Source organism: Pygocentrus nattereri, chromosome 1, assembly GCF_015220715.1.
Source record: "Pygocentrus nattereri isolate fPygNat1 chromosome 1, fPygNat1.pri, whole genome shotgun sequence".
Lineage (NCBI taxonomy): Eukaryota > Metazoa > Chordata > Actinopteri > Characiformes > Serrasalmidae > Pygocentrus > Pygocentrus nattereri.
In genome coordinates, this window is record NC_051211.1 from 33,124,950 (window position 1) to 33,141,350 (window position 16,401).

General features: G+C 39.2%; 1 protein-coding gene across 2 annotated transcripts in view; it reads right to left on the reverse strand.

Moving 5' to 3' along the window:
- LOC108433189 (thyrotropin-releasing hormone-degrading ectoenzyme) overlaps positions 1 to 16,401 on the reverse strand; it is a 358,559-nt gene that overhangs the window by 327,278 nt on the left and 14,880 nt on the right. For both annotated transcript variants that reach the window (XM_037542868.1, XM_017707605.2), the window contains one exon: positions 15,226 to 15,499. In XM_037542868.1, coding sequence (XP_037398765.1) covers positions 15,226 to 15,499 — 274 coding nt within the window. The remainder of the gene's footprint in view (positions 1 to 15,225; positions 15,500 to 16,401) is intronic.

A 16,401-nucleotide genomic window follows, 5' to 3' on the forward strand; every position in this document is an offset into this window, starting at 1 on the left:
GGTTTCTAGTGTGATTCTTATGGTAATGGAAAGTCTGATTTATATTTTTTACTCAGCATTTAGTTTTATGTGAAGAGTCATACACAGTGATTCTGGGTAGTGCTGTGGGCTGTAATCTGACTAAGTGATTATGCGTGACCAATCAATGGACATATAGCGCCACCCATATGACCTGATTTGATGTGCTTGGTATCCCAGTAAAAAGAGTAATAAATACAGCACAGACTAAGTGTGTGGTCAGGGGTTTGTAACAGTAACGTACCACAACATCACAACAAAAGTCATCATGACCGAGCTGTCCTGCACATTAGTGCGACCCAGTCAGAAGGCAGCAAATCCCACCACATCACATCTCTGTAGTAATTCCACTCACCAGAATGACTAGCTTGTATTTGAAACACATCCACTCTTTATGAAAATAAAAGAGTGACTCCATTGCCGTTGTAGCTGATATTATCACCCAGCAATCATGAATATCTTTCCCCATACACCTCCACTTGTTTTTCCATTAAAAACAAGGGGAATTTAATGGCAAGCGCATAAAAGCACACATTGTCCTTTATGGGAGCTCAAGCGTCTTGGAGTGTATGTCGCATTCTGAAACTGTACTGCTGTAATTTGATCACAGCTGTAGAGCACCTCTTTATTCCTCTATAGGATCCTATAATAACTCAGTGCAGCCAAATGCAGCCATTTCCCTGCTTTGTAGGCCATATTTTATTAAAAAGTTTTTGCACAGGAACTTAGAGCAACCATAACGTCTGCGCTATTATCTAATGGGAGAGGGGGGGGGGGGGGGGGGGGGGGGCTTGGTGGATTGATATGCTCTCTAGTAGTCAAGGACAGAGAGAGAGAGTGAGAGAGGCAGAGAGAGGGGAGGAGAAAGAGAAAGAAAGAAAGAAAGAAAGAAAGAAAGAAAGAAAGAAAGAAAGAAAGAAAGAAAGAAAGAAAGAAAGAAAGAAAGAAAGAAAGAAATTTAGGACTCAAAGACATTGAGAGAAGAAGGAAGAACAAGGCATAGTGAGAGAGAGAGAAGACGGGGAGCTAGAGAGACAGACAGAGAAAGAGTAAGAGCGAATGGAAAGAAGAAAAGGTAGAGACAGAGAAGACAGGTATGACAGGAGAAATGAAAAAAAAAACGAATGAGAGAACAGAAATAAAATGACAGAAGGAGAGGGATGGAAAGGATAAAAAAAGTGAAAGAAAGAGAGAGAGGAGAGAGAGGGTCAGATAAGGGGAGAAGGAAGAAATAATGAGGAAGAAAGAAAAAGAAAGAAAGAGAGACAGAAAGAAAGCCTAAGAGAGTTAGAAAAGGAATGGAGACAAGAAAAGAAAGTAAGAAAGGGTGGGAGAGAAAGAAAAGGGCAATGGGCAGAATAAAGAAAGAAAAAAGAATGAAAGATATAAAAAAAGAAAATAAAGAATAATGAAATGAGAAGGACATAGGCAACAAAAAAGAGAGAGAGGGAGACACAGGACAAAAGGGAAGAGAGAGAGAGAAAAAGGAAAGAAATTGAGAGGCATATAATGCAAAAGAAAGATGGAGAGGAAGAGAGAAGAGACAAATGGAAATAGAGAAAGAGGCAAAGACCATGAGAATAAGAGAATGAGAGAGAATGAGAGAAAAAAGAAACAGAACAGGAAAGAAAGAAAGAAAAAGAAAGAGAGTATGAGGTGTCACACTTTGTTTGAGCTGCAGTCCCTGCTGTAAAAACGATCGTTCCACTCTGCTAGCCGAGGGCTGATGCATGACTTTTTCTTCACGGACATCCATCCAGTCAGAATGAATGGCTTCATATGCCCAGACTAACGCAGTCACACAGTCAGGCCAAACAGAGCGACATTGTTGCAGAGCTGCCACCACAGCTGAGTTATATGTTGTTTACTTCACATGTTGGTTCTTTATTGATTCATTTCAATGACTGTTGTAAAAAACTAAGGTGCTGTGTTTACGTCTGTGAGTGTTGAAGTGGCCAAAAAAAAAAAAAAAAAATCAAATTAATATTATTTTGAAATAACTCATAATTGGGACAATTCTGTTCAAGTAGACAAATGAGCAGTGGTGAATTAATTAACTATTTTTCAGACTCAGAGGAGGCAATCAATTTGGTGTGAGCATCACCCTGCTCTGCTGTTTTTTACAATAAGAAGCTTGGTCTGGGTTTCTAATGGGGTTAATTGGGCTGCAATAGACTGCGTCTGGACAGGAGGGCTGTCCATTATCGACCACAGGCTAATGACACTAGAGAAAGCTTTTCAGCTTGTAGCGAAAACGAATGAAGCTGAAACCAACCCACACTATAGGAGAAGAAAGACGTCGTGGAGGTTCGTGACATAAACAAAACTCATTGTAACATTACAACTCGATTCCATACAATTGCAGAGAAAATTTCAACAGATTTATCAAGGTTTCTGCTTGTTTAAATGGTTATGGTGTAAAGTCATTCAGAGTGGTTTGATGTGAAATGCTCTGTTCTAGCACAGTGGTGATGATAGGAACCAAACGTCTGAAAAGTTGAATGCCTCTAAAAGCTCCCTCACCAAAAGATATTACAAGAAAAGGTTTGGAATACACAGCCTGACACCTGAGACACTGATATATGATAGTAGTGAAAAGGTGTTCTGGTGACAGATATTTGTAAAATACATTGATGATGGCGAGATGTATGACAATGTCATTAAGAATTATTGTTTCAAATTTCATTCTATTTCTCTGGTGGTTCTGGATAGTCCATGAAAAGGCTATATTTATGTTGTACACATTGCAACCTCCCATCACCACCACTGTAAAGAAATATGAGCTGGTAAGATTCTCTACAATTAAACATTTTACATCAAACCACTTTGTTAACATGCCATCCACTGAATTATGCAGAATGTTTAAGTGAATGTATGAGTACTCCATAGGACTAAAAATATACTTGTGAAAGTATAAAAAAAAAGAACTTCAACTTTCTTAAGTATATAAATCTAAAAAGTAAAAATGGCTAAAATTAATGGTTTTCAAGAATTAGCATAGTTATGGGTCAGCTTTAAATGTGAAGGTGTGGGAACAAAACTGGTTGGCATGGAAAAGAGAAAATTCACTAGTCTTTGAGCTCTCCTGGTGTTGTAGTTCTAAATGAAAATGTAAGCAGAAATAATTACCTTTTTAATGCTCCAGTAAAGTACATCTCTTACAAATATTTTTTTAAAATATAAGTAATGAAGTATACAGTATAACAGTATAGTAGCAATTTGAGCCTCTAAGGAAAAACCTAATTTACACAAATACCCCTTTTCCCAGATCAGCTAAGACATGTTCAGTGTCTGAAATTGTTTAAAGTAACTTTATTAAGTAAACTTATTCTGGCAGACAATTTTCAATTGACAATTAAAATATCTGCCAATATATAAAATTATCTGCCAATAAAATATGAAGTGTATTAGGAATATTATCTACAACTAAGCCAGTTTCATCTGCTGAGATACTATATTTTACAGTGTACAGTTCACAGAACACTAATTGGTCAGTAATAAGTTTCCATTACTTGTTAGCTACATTAGCATCATCGATCAAATACATAAGTAAAGAAGAAAACTACAGATACCAACCAAACATGTCTTGGCTGTAGTAAAGAGAAATTGTGCAAATCAGATGTTTTTTGCAAAACTGTTCCTTTAAAGGTCATTTATTTGTGTGCTGATCTTCATCTTTGCAGATTTGCCTCCAATCTAAGACATTTTCTTTGTCGTGGCTGGATGGATGGTCTGAACACTACAACACCCAGAATGCTCAGCCGCAAACTAAACCACCCACTCCTGTTTCTAAGACAACTTAAACTCACCTAATTATTAAGAGCTCACATCTGATCACTTTGATTCATCATCTTTCCCTAAGCTGTATAGGTCCTGTCTTTGCAAAGCCTTATATTTGGTTGCAGTCATATTTTGGAGTCTCCTATTTTGTTCATTTTGCCTCAGTTCTGCTTGTGGTTTGGTGTATCATTCATATTCTTGTAGATCATGGGTTAATCTGCTATATTAGTCTGTCCTTTTCAGTTCTCTCTCTTATAGACTCACATTTTTTGTGCCACAGGCCTGCTGATGTAACTAAAACCTGGCTTGGTCTCCCTTTTCACCTGTGTTTGGAGGCAAGCCTGGCACTATGTGGTGAATGTGTTCCTCAAGGAGGTCATTGTGTTTTCATTCAAGTCTTTCAAGGTCATTCAAACCCTGATCAAGTATTCCCTATGTCTTTCACATGGTAGTGTTTTACTGCCTCAACACCGCCACTGTAACCTCATGAGAGGTTTGGGAATGATCTGTAGACTCTAGGAGAAGTATGGGAAACAGTGCTGAAGAACAAACTTGGACTGAAAAGTATAAGACTTTAACTTTTAGGGTGGACTACCAGAAAATGTTAGCCAAGAGCTGAAGATCCATACAGGAGCATTGAATGTAATTGCAAATTTGCTAAAACTGACATTGCGGCCTAAAACTAGAATGCTGTCCCTGTCAGAACAAAACCTCATATATCCAAGGTGAAAACTTTACAAACCATAACTTGTAATGGAAATTAATGTAACAATATTTTTTTGAAGACATTTTGGACCATTTCTATTGGTCCGTTTGTCATGAAACACAGTAAAAAGGTAAACATAGTTTTCAAACGTTAAAAAAGCAAAAATGGAGGTACAAGGTTTTTATACATCAATGAAATAATGTTATGTTTTATCTTATATAAGATTCTGTAGTACAGCATTTCTTCCCTCTGCCTCATTCACAATTTGACAATAGTGAATTTGAGTTCACTATTTTTTCATCCATCAGTGTTCCCTCACTGCAATACTGAACATGTATTACACCACTGGGAAGCTCCTCCTAGCAATACAGAAATCCGGCAAAGTAGAGGTCAATAAAGTCAATACAGTCATGACATCCAGCTTAATGATAGGCACTAGCCAGCTAGCTAAAAAACAAGCAAATAGCCCATTCTCAAGTATGCACCACAAAAATCTTTGTAGTTTTTCAAATGTTCCTTTCCAGAAGGGAGTTTTCCCAGTCTTCAAAATGGAAAACCTCAATTTTTAGACTGTTGTGATGCCACTGTGGGAGACAGTTAAGTATTTTTACAGTTGATAAAGTAATGGTTATATGTTTTGCTTTAGCCTGAGTGCCTCTTTAGGTAGCAACTATTGAAAATCACCAAAGTTTAAAGACTGCTGAAGACTTAATTTATTAAAAATCAAATAAAATTACCCTCACTCATTAAACATTCCCATCCTGATCCTACACCGAGACCACTCCTACTGAGGCTGGACCTAAAGTCAAATGGTCAGACTGTATTTGCATGTCAGATTTAATGACTCTGGAGGGGCCTGGAGGCCAAACTGGTGGCAGAAAGCTGCGGATATCCAAGGCCAGAGAGCGCAGAGCAGTCAATACAGGCATGACCAGAGATCAACGCGCTGGGTGATTGAGCAGCCCCAGCTGCAGTCACGCATAGTACAGGCTGACTTAGTGATCTAGAGTGACAGGCAGAATGGCTGATCTCAGGCCAGGCTTCGGGGAACTAGATTCAGCAAAAAAGCGATATGTTGTGCTCTGGGAAACAGCATCTCCTTTAGGATTTTAAAATGATAGCTCAGCAAAAAGTCAAATTTACACATTTTCCCCCTTATCCCAAATGCAGTCAGTCAGCCTAGACAGGTTTAGTGTCTAAAGTTTGCTTCTTTGGTTTTGCACTGAACCTATAAGGCTAATGCAGCTAACAATAAATAAGCTTGTTTACACCATTTAGCACTGTGCAAACTGTGTACCTGAATTACCACATATACCACACAAATAGACTTGCATATGTGATTTTCAAACTATTTTTTTCTTTAATTACACAGTACATAATTATACAGCTAAAACAGTAGTTGCAGCAACTTTAAAGCCTGTATTTTATATATTTAGCCATGTTTATAGATAACAGTATGTCATACAAGGTCAGTAAATACATAAACAAGTCAATATGAGATTACTTCTCTCATATTCTGGCCTAAAACAAGAGTTTAAGAGTTATTTGTTGTTACTGTGTTACGCAGTACTCTGTAGGGCAGCATTATTAGCCTCAGCCTTTTCGGGTTTGACAGAATCCACAAATGGTTATCATTTTCGTGTTTTCGTTCATCAGTGCTCTCACTACAGCAACTGATATCATATAATACATCATACTACCCTTGAGAATCCCTGTGTTGTCAACAAATCATAACTACTAGCAGAGCCACTAAATAGCTACGGTACACTATAATGTACTGGGACACCTACACATTATACCCACAAGAATGTTTATAACCTTGTTTTCTAAATCTATTGGCAATAATATGGAGTTGGTCTCCCTTTGCAGCTATAACAGTATAACTATAGTCTTTTTAGATAATACTGGGATGTGTCTATGGAAATTTTAGCCCATTCATCCAGAAGAACGTTTGTGAGGTCAGACACTGATGTTGGATGGCAGAGCCTGGCTCACAATCTCCATTCTAGTTCACCCCAAAGGTGTTTGAGGTCAGGGCTCTGTGGGGACCTGTCAAGTTCTTCCACACCCAACTCATGCAGTCATGCTTTGTTTAGGGCACTAGGTGCGCAGTCATGCTGGAACTGAAAAGGGACTTCCCCAAGGTGTTTTCACAAGGTTGGAAACATAAAATTATCCAAAATGTCTTGGTGTGCCAAAGCATTAAAGGCCAGCCCCTGAAAAACAACCCCATAGCATTAGCCCTCCTCTGCCAAACTTTACATTTGGCACTTAGGCAGGTAACATTTGCCAAACCCAGACTTGTCCATCAGACTGCCAGAGTGAGAAGTGTGATTCATCACTACTGATGTAGTACTGATGATGACAAGCACTGTGCACTTCAGTACTCGGCAGCCCCACTCTATGAGTTTGCGTGGTCTAAATTTCATTAACTGATTTGTGTCAGAGGTGGCATCCTATGAGAGCACCATGTTTAAAGCCACTGAACTCTTCAGTATGTCCCTTTCTACTGCCATCATTTGTCTACTGAGACTGCAAAACTATGTGCTTAATTTTGTCCACCTGTTAGAGTGTGGCTGAAACACCTGAACCTAATAATTAAGTGGTGTGTCCCAAAATGTTTTGTCTATGTAGCATAGCTACCTTGTTCATTTCAGCTTAGCTTGTTGTTTTCCTCATCTGATGAGCTATTTCTGTCATTTGAAGTGATGCATTCTCTCCATTGTAATGATAATTTGTGAAGGAAAGGTACTGAGCTTGCTAGCAGTAACTCTGGTGTTTCGCTTTACCTCAGCAAAAAAATAAAAACGAATGAATTTAAACCCCAAAATCAGGTATAGTTTTTCAAATGTTCCTTCCATGGTCAAGATGCATCAGCAGAACTGCAGACTGCAGTGCTGTAGGAGGCAAGTAAGCATGTTTACAACAGATACACCAATATTTATATCTTTCTTTTTGGTCTGAGAGCCCTTTTAAAGATCTGAGAAGCACTATGCAAGATTTTTATTGTTAAAATTGAATGTAGTAGCAATAGTAAGTCAGGAGGTCAAAAAATGATTAAATAGTCTGTGGAGTCTTACTGTAAAGGTCTGTCTTGATATTATGGTCTCAGATTGGCCTCAAATAGATCTCAGATGCAAAGTCAACATTATACTGACGAAAACATGATTATTTACAACAGTAGAAAACTCAAATCATTTATGGATACACCATATTAACACTCTCGCAATCATCAGATCCTTAATCTTAATTCTATAAACAAAACAAAAAAAATGGGGCCATCATGGAGGTTAGGGAACCAGCCTTGTGACTGGAAAGTCGCCGGTTTGATCCCCAGATCTGACAGTACATGACTGAGGTGTCCTTGAGCACCTAACCCCCGTCTGCTCCCCAGGTGCAGCGAATAGGGCTGCCCACTGCTCCGGGCAAGTGTGCTCACTAGTGTGTATGTGGTGTTTCACTTCACAGATGGGTTAAATGTGGAGGTGAAATTTCCCTGTTGTGGGATTAATAAGGGGCTCTTAATCTTAGATTCATCCACTTGTAAGGCTAGCTACATTAGCCTTGTGGTTCTAATGCAACACTAATGGTTCACTTTCAGGATGATGTTTTCGTGTTGACATTAAGTGACCTTTTAACACCATATATAGTGCTGTGTTCTCTTGAACAGTTCAACCTTAATGTTTTCAGTCAACAAAACCTTTTCCCAGGAGTGTTTTGGCAAGTCAAAGTTTTCTATAGCAAATTGCAGGAATGCATTATTGTTTTTTATTTATTTAGTTATTTATTTCCAATGATTCCTTCATGCCTTTTTCACTTCGTTGAGAATTCTGTATAGTTTCCAGTTTTTTAAAGTCATTAGCCTAGAGGTTCACATACTTCTTCCAACCTACACTGTAAATGTTTTTAGTATGGATGAGAACAATACATCATTGTTTGTGTTATTACTCTAAACAGACTGTTTTTTATTGTCTGGTGAAGACAATAAATCTTAAATTTAAAGATGAATTTTTACATAGACGCAGGTAATTCCAAAGGCTTATACATTTTCTTGATACTGTATGTAGGCAACACATTATTTCCTCTGTTTGGAGTACAGATTGTAATATGAAACATTCCTTTGACATACACTCTTTTAGTACTGCACATTCTACATCTGAAACATCACCGAGCCAATTGAGAATACACATAAGAAAGAGGAACTGGACCACAGCCCTGGATGTTAGATTATAGAGAACAGTTACACTTTGAGGTGCCAGAAATCATCTACTCAGCAGCAAGCAGCAAATATTTCTGCAGTTTCGCTGTATGTACATCCTTTAACGACACAGCAAATAGCCTCTTTCATGCCAAGGACACACTGATCCTGAGAAACTGTAAGAAGTTTTCAGGCATGAAAAGAGACGGTCACAAATCTCCCATTAGCCCTGAAGTTGTGGGGGTTTCCGCAAGATAATGTGAAACTACAGCACAGTCATGCTCCACTCGGATTTTGCATGAGTGAATTAGAAGAAGCCGGGAAAAAAATTTACATAAGCGGCAGGAATGGGCAAGGAGCGGAGCGGAGGGGAGTTAATCTCTTTAGGGTTAGGCTGCTACTGCCATCACCTCAAAAGAAAAAAAGAAAAAGTTTTTAATTGTTTTGGGGGAGTGCGATGCCTTTTTCTCCCTGACACAGAGCTTATAATAGTACACGTCCTACACTGCTTTAAAAGCACCATGTTCTCTCCCACTGTCTGCCTTAGCCTGCTTTTGGTGTGCTGTACTGAGGTTAGTAGCACACCCACAGGAGGGATAATAGCACTCAGCATGGAGCAGAAACGGCACTCATGTGAAGAAAAAAAAATCCTTCCTCTCTCAGCTTTTCCAGCAGAAAAACCTGCTCAGCAACTTATCAATCAGTGATTGAAAGTGTGCATACATATGCATAGGCAGTATTCCTTACCTGGCTAGGGTACAGTATTCCCTACCTGGCTAGTTTATTAGAAACCCTTCTCATGTAGCTTCACTTTGCTGGTCTACAGAGATTGTAGACCACTGAAGCCCAGTTTGTGTTAGCCTTTATCTGTGGTCAGTTTGTAGCCACAGAACCGCTCTTAGCTGGATATTTTTGAGTGGTGTACTACTGTCAACCTAGCATTGACACTGGTGTATAAAAACCCAAGCATTACTGTGATTCCACTTTTTTGTATTTCCACCCACTAGCTAGGTTTAGCACTAGCTTCCCACAAGTCATGTGAATCTGAACACCTTATTCTTTCAAACTTCCACTAAGCTAAACACCATTAGGCAGCCGAATGCACGTTGAGGACAATGCTAAATGCCAATTCTGTCACATTAAGCCTTAGAAAATACAACGTTTAAAATCCTAACTGATTATAAAAGCCTTGGGATCTCTTTCTGCAGGTTTTTCTAGGTTACTGAAACATTGGGGATGACTTGGGATCACACACTACTCCACTTTTAGGTCCTTTCCTGAATGAACCAAGCTTGCACAAATGCTCACATTCCTTCAATACTAAGAGACACAAATAAATAGAGGTGAAGTGGATGCTGTTTTCACTGCTGTTTGCAGTGCCACAGTAAAGAGGCAACAGGTAAACATATTTAAGCGAGGCTCATGAATGTAAAGATGTGATTAGTGTGATAGAATTTTAGATGTGCATGTGCTCTATTGTGCTTTAAATTCAGTTCATTAAAAAGCTTTGCTACAGACAAGCGTAATTTTCATTTATTTGCTTGGAGGAGTTCATTCAGATTGTGTCACTGAGTGATATACGCAACTAGTTTATGCTCAGAGGTGGCTCAAAAAATCAAATGTTTGACATGCTCCAAGTGGTTTAAAATGCGATCGTGGGGCAAAAAATCTGCACACTATTTAATTTTCTCTCCTGTTGAATCTGACTGGCCTAAAATCTGCAGGCTAGAGCCAACCAGACTGAGAATCAGAGATAAAACTGGGGTAAAAGTCATGCAGTGTAGCCCCAGCTTTAGAATACAGATGCCCATGGTTGCAAGCATCACATTGAGTGTTAGGTGGAGAGACAGGCCCTGCTACCCACTCAAAGAGAACTAATTATTCCCACTTGGACTCCCAGCCACTGATGGCTGTGGCATTGTCAGGGTTCAAATTTGAGATCTCCTTATGATGAGACCAACAATTATGTTTATATTTATTTGAACTTTTAAATCTTTTTATTTAATTGATGGGAGCCATGGGGGTGTTGTCGCCTCACAGAAAGAAGGGCCTGGGTTCGAGTCCCTGGCTGGGCAACCAGGGTCCTTTCTGTGTGGTGTCTGTGTGGGTTTCCTCTGGCTTCCTTCCACAGTCCAAAGACATGCCAACTGGTGTGATTGTGTGTGTGTGGATTTATATGTCTGTTAATCTGCCCTGTTATCGACTGGCAACCTATCCAGGGTGTATTCTGCCTTCCTCCCACTGACCACTGGGATAGGCTCCAGTACTCCCTGTGACTCAGAAGGATAAGCGGTTAGGAAAGTGTGTGTATATATTTAATTGATTTAGCTTGTTTAAAATGAATGAAGTGTCAATTCTTTTAATTCTTTTAAACAAAATTACTGGGATCGGTGAGGGCCCCCAAAGAAGATCCTCCAGTTAGAAACTGACCAATATTGAAAGAGGTAGAAGGTAAATAAAGTGTGCAAGAACTAATATCTAAAAAGAGTATCTAAAAAGATGGCCAGTAATTGTATGTATGTATATACAGTTAGTGTTTGTTTGCTAGCATGTGTAGTATGGGTGTCTTCTAGCACAAAACCACAGTCGTGCCTACACTCAACTTGCAAAGCCTCTCCACATGGTCTCCCTTGTGTGATGGATGACTTGAGGAAGGCACGTCTGCCCATCTAATGTGATTGATGGAGAGAGCTAGTGCGTGGCTAACTGCTACAAGTCTCAGTATGGAAGTAAATGTTCTAGATGGGGGCAGTCATTACAGGAAGTGTCGGAGAGATGATCCAGACAGTACCAAGTGAACAGTCATGCCAAAAAAAAGACAGATTCATTACACTAATGTGAGCAAGAGGCTGGCCAAGGTCAACATACTGTCAGACACTGACAAAGTTGTTGGAAAGGTGTTGGAGGACGGTGCTGCTTCATGCCAAAGCTGAATAGTGGTGCTAGGGTGAATGAGCATGAACGGTGTAGACACTGAGGATTGATGACCCAAAAGCAGGGTTGCCCAACCCTGTATTTGGTGTGTTTTTTTAATTTAGGCAGTGGAATCAATTTGACATGAGCTTGAACAATCTTCCCTCACTTCAAGGTAAGGTTTTACCCCTGCTTTGCAGTGCAGCTGATCCCATTGGTACAACCACCCTGAAATCAAGGATAGCTCTTTCCTTTAACTTGCAATATAAGGCCTGAAGAACAACTTCTACCACCTCGCAGGGTTTAAAATCTAAAGCGTCTGAGCTAGCTAATCAAGCTCTTTTTAAAATCACAAATATTAAATGAATGGAACTATATGGCATATATCTTGATATCAAGGCAGGGTGGTAATTCTTCACTTCTGTCTGATATTACACTGAACGCACTGAGGAACTAGCCTTGATATCAAGGCTGTCTTCAATTCCACAAAAGAAAGGCACTGCCATATTTTCCCTCTACCTGTATGCCTAAATCCCTGCAGCCACCTTGAAGGGTGTTTCTGAGATCACATTTCTAATAGTAGTTCCTCAAATATCCAACGTGACCCCTAAAATTATCGTCTTTAGACAACGGCATATGCCAAAACGCACTTCGATTCTATAACAAAGACAGCTAGACTTGGTTATCTCACCAGAGGAAATCAATAATAAGAGTCAGCAATGATGTAGACAATGAAAATCAAATTAGTTAGTCAAATTTGAACAAAGTAGTAGTTTATGAGTTCAGACCATGCCTTCAATATGGTGGTAGCATGAGGGAAGACTGATTAAGGGAGGGGGAGAACTCTGAGAACTTGGGCTGAAGTTCTAGGAAGCTTCTGCCTGTAGCTAGAAGGCCTGGCCCCCCTCATAAATGTAGTGGGACTGATGTAGGACTGAGGAACAGGTAGGAGATGGGGTGTTGGTGGGGACTGTGAACCCTTCGTCACTGGAATGAAAGGTGAAGATGTGAAGCAATAGTGTATAAGACTCCAAGAAGGAGGGTTTTCAGGCAAGTTCCTCCCCCCAAAACCTCAGTCATAACATAACCACATTATAAATCAAAATGCACACATTTTCAGATAATGTCAGAAAGCCATGTGTCACGTGTCATTATTTTATTGCATGCTTGTTGACTGCAAATGAGGACACAGCAGTCTGCTAGTTAGCTAAATGTAGATAATTTTATCCTTGTGTACATGCCAACTACATGTGCTTGCTAGCTAAAAATACTATTTTCAGCATATTGTATTCTGAAATCAGTTTGTTATACTGTTATCATTTTTTTACCTACCACTCACATCTCTAAGCATCTTTGCAAGTGTTTGAGGGTGTTAGTCCATCCCAGTTTCAAACATCATACACCCTACACAGCATGCAAGCATTTATGTTTAATATGTTATGATGGGAACACACGGTTTTGGAGGATGTAGGGAGGATACTGAGAAAATGAAACAGAATTAGAGAAGAACAGTTCATCTATAGCAACAGGGTATGAGTTATATTCAGCAGGATGGCAATCTTTAGGAGTGAATTCCTTGGTCTGTCCATAAGATATTATATTGAATGGACTGGCATTGGAGTATGAAATGATGGAATTAGCCTTGATAATACCATCTAGATCAGCCCCTGCACTGAAAAGTAGACACAAAACCTTTCTTTTCAACAAGGGAAGATTTTTCAAATTCATTTCAAATTGATTCCACTGGCTGAATTTGAAGAACACCACCTTAGAAATGAATATATGTATGCCGTTTCTGACAGAAAATGGCTTGTTTTACCTTGCTGAATAAACCATTTTGCTGATAGCTCTACTATGGCTACAGGGGATGAATATCCAAAGGATTAATCTGTGGTGTTTTGAAATAGAAACAGGGATTGTCAGACAAGGGTTATTGGATGCTATAATATGACATATGTTCACAGAAAAAACTGGGATCTGGCCCAGTCTGAAACTGTAACAGCTACCAATATCTTCACTGGATTTATAAAGTCTAAAATGTGACTATGAGAAGCTTATACACTTACAATCAAAGACTTCTTCCATCCGCATTAATTTAGCTCAAACTTAATCTCAGCACTTGCTTTTAAAGAATATTCTCACAGCTTCGATAAACCTTAGTGGTGAACTGTGAAAAGGCCACAAACTACTCATTACTTCTTCCAACGTCACAGGTCAAATATCCTAAAAACAACTCATGTCTCTGGACCAGAAGGAATGAACATTAAAACAGTTTCATTTAGCAACCATAAAGGATAAGCTGTTTACTTTTATTTCCAAGCCATAAACATGAAAACAAAAGCTTAAGCTATGCTTTTTAAAGCTTCTCTCTGGACTAGTGAAACAGTGTCACAGTCACCCTAAGAAAAGCAGGGTGTCAAAATATGTGGTGCCAAAAAGAGACATTTTGGTTGTCTATTAAAACTGCAACTAATGGTTGATTTTATAGTCAATTACTTTATCATTTATTATTTGTTTAATCAACTACTCTAACCCTTAATTTCTTCTGCTGGTTCCTTTTTCCATTTGGTTTCCAAGTTCTACCTGTGTGACGGTTTCTTCTATTATGGTACAGAGATACAATAGAAGCCAAATTGCCCCATAGAAAGTCTCCTGTTTTTAAGTAAACAACACATTCATGTATCAGTTTTCTTTCCATAATTGAAGCCAAAACAACTTTGCTGACAAATTATTTCAGCTCTATTGTCTATTAGCAGGTTTTATTATTACCAGATGGTGTGTTAGAACAGGACTACTACTACTGAGGAAGCTCAATACTACAGAAGTTCATTCACTCCCTAAATATTACTGCCAGACTGTTAAAACTACACACTACAGGTTCATAGTGGATTAAAATGACTCTACAATTGTTACAGACATTACAGATTCAAACTGGATTCAAACCATGCCACAATTATTGCTGGTGAATTGAGCTTCAAACACTGCAGATTAATACTGGACTGAAATGACTCTGCAATTATTACTGTCGGACTGTAAAAACTATACATGGTGCAGCTTCATATTGGATTAAAATCAGTTCATGCTTAGTACTGTCAAACTGTAAAAACAACTACACACACTGCTTCATATATATTGATTCATACTGAATTAAAGTCACACTTATTACAGTCAGACTGTCACGATTGGCCCCTCCCAGTCCTGTCCATGTGTTCCTGTTTTGGTTTACCATGTGAGTTTTTGTTTATTTGTCATGTCTGAACCTCAGTCTCCCCGCACTGGCTCAATGACCCTGGACCGTTACGACCCTGATTTTGGATTTGCCCTCAATAAAAGTCGCTTACCTCCGCACATGCGTCCGCTCCCTCGCTCCCCATTACACAGACAAAAACACTGCAGATTTTTACTGGACTAAAATCACTCTTCAAATATTACTGTCAGAGTAATGTAGTTATACACAGTGCACATTTATACTGGATTAAAATTGCACCACAATTACCACTGTCAAACTGTAAAAACATCTAGACATACTGCAGATTCAAACTGATGAACTTTGTCAGAAATGACCTCCTCAGGTAAACCTAAGCCAACTACAGAAGCATTAAAGACTCACCACGACTCCGCTGTCTGTGACTGCCTCTCGGTAAGTGAAATTACACACTGCCCAAGCCAGGTAGTAAGTGGACATGCGAGGCGTCCTGGAGAAGTGATTGGTCACCCAGCCATCCTCATCCACAGTGGAAGCCTCGACTGGCATGTTAGACAGAGACTGGTATGAGGCCTCGTGCCTCAGGCTCACTTTAAAGGTGGCTTTATAGATGGGCTCATCAAAACATGGAAAAGCCTTCCGTGCATGAGTGGGAGAAAACTGGGTCACAGCAAGAAACCTGCAGAGAATGAGCAAGAGAAGAGAAGAGAAGAGGAGAGGAGACAAGAGGAGAGGAGAGGAGATAAAAAAGGAATCAACAGAATGGGGAAAAAGGAAGAGAAAGATGACAATTAGGAAAAAAGAATGAGAAAAGGGAAATAAAAAAGAGCAAGAAAAAAGAATGAGATAAAAGTGAAAAGCAGCAAAAAGTAGAGAGAAATAGAGAGAGAAGATTACAAGAAAAAATGAGAGAAAGAAACACAGGGCGAAAGCAAGAGGATAATAGAGAACGGAGAGAGAAAAAATAAGAAAAAGAGTGAAAAGAGAATGAGAAGAAGGCAAGAGAGTGAAGATAAAAAAGAAAACGTTATAACTATGTGGAAACTTTTAAGTGGACCATCAGTTACAAGCAAAAAAAGTAATTTCACCTTGTCTGAGCTGCTTTAAAACGGTTACACTGTGACTGCCCTGAATCCGGATAAGTTCAGACAGCTGTAAAACTTCCCTCTCCCCCACAACCTGATGGATTTATATCGCACTGCTAATTAATAGATAAGATGAATGTGAAAAATAGACTAAAGTCAAGCAGCTTCATTTGATCAGCACACAGAAGCAGCGAGACTTTAACAGAGCGAATAAAAACATACTGCATGATCTAAACTGCACTGTGCCAAAACTGGTGACTTATAGCCTATGAATTTAAATACAGGCACAAATATATATACTAGGCTACTCTACACTGATAAAACCAATGGCTCATGAATGGTTCTTGGCTTGGAAATATAGTTCTATGAAAAACCCTAATTTGGAAAGGACCAAGTGAGCCCCTGCCCTTCTGGTTGATGAGTATAAAAATTGTGTTTTATGTGGCCATTCTTAAAGATTTGCTTCAGCTAAATGAAGCTGAGCCTTACTCTTGGA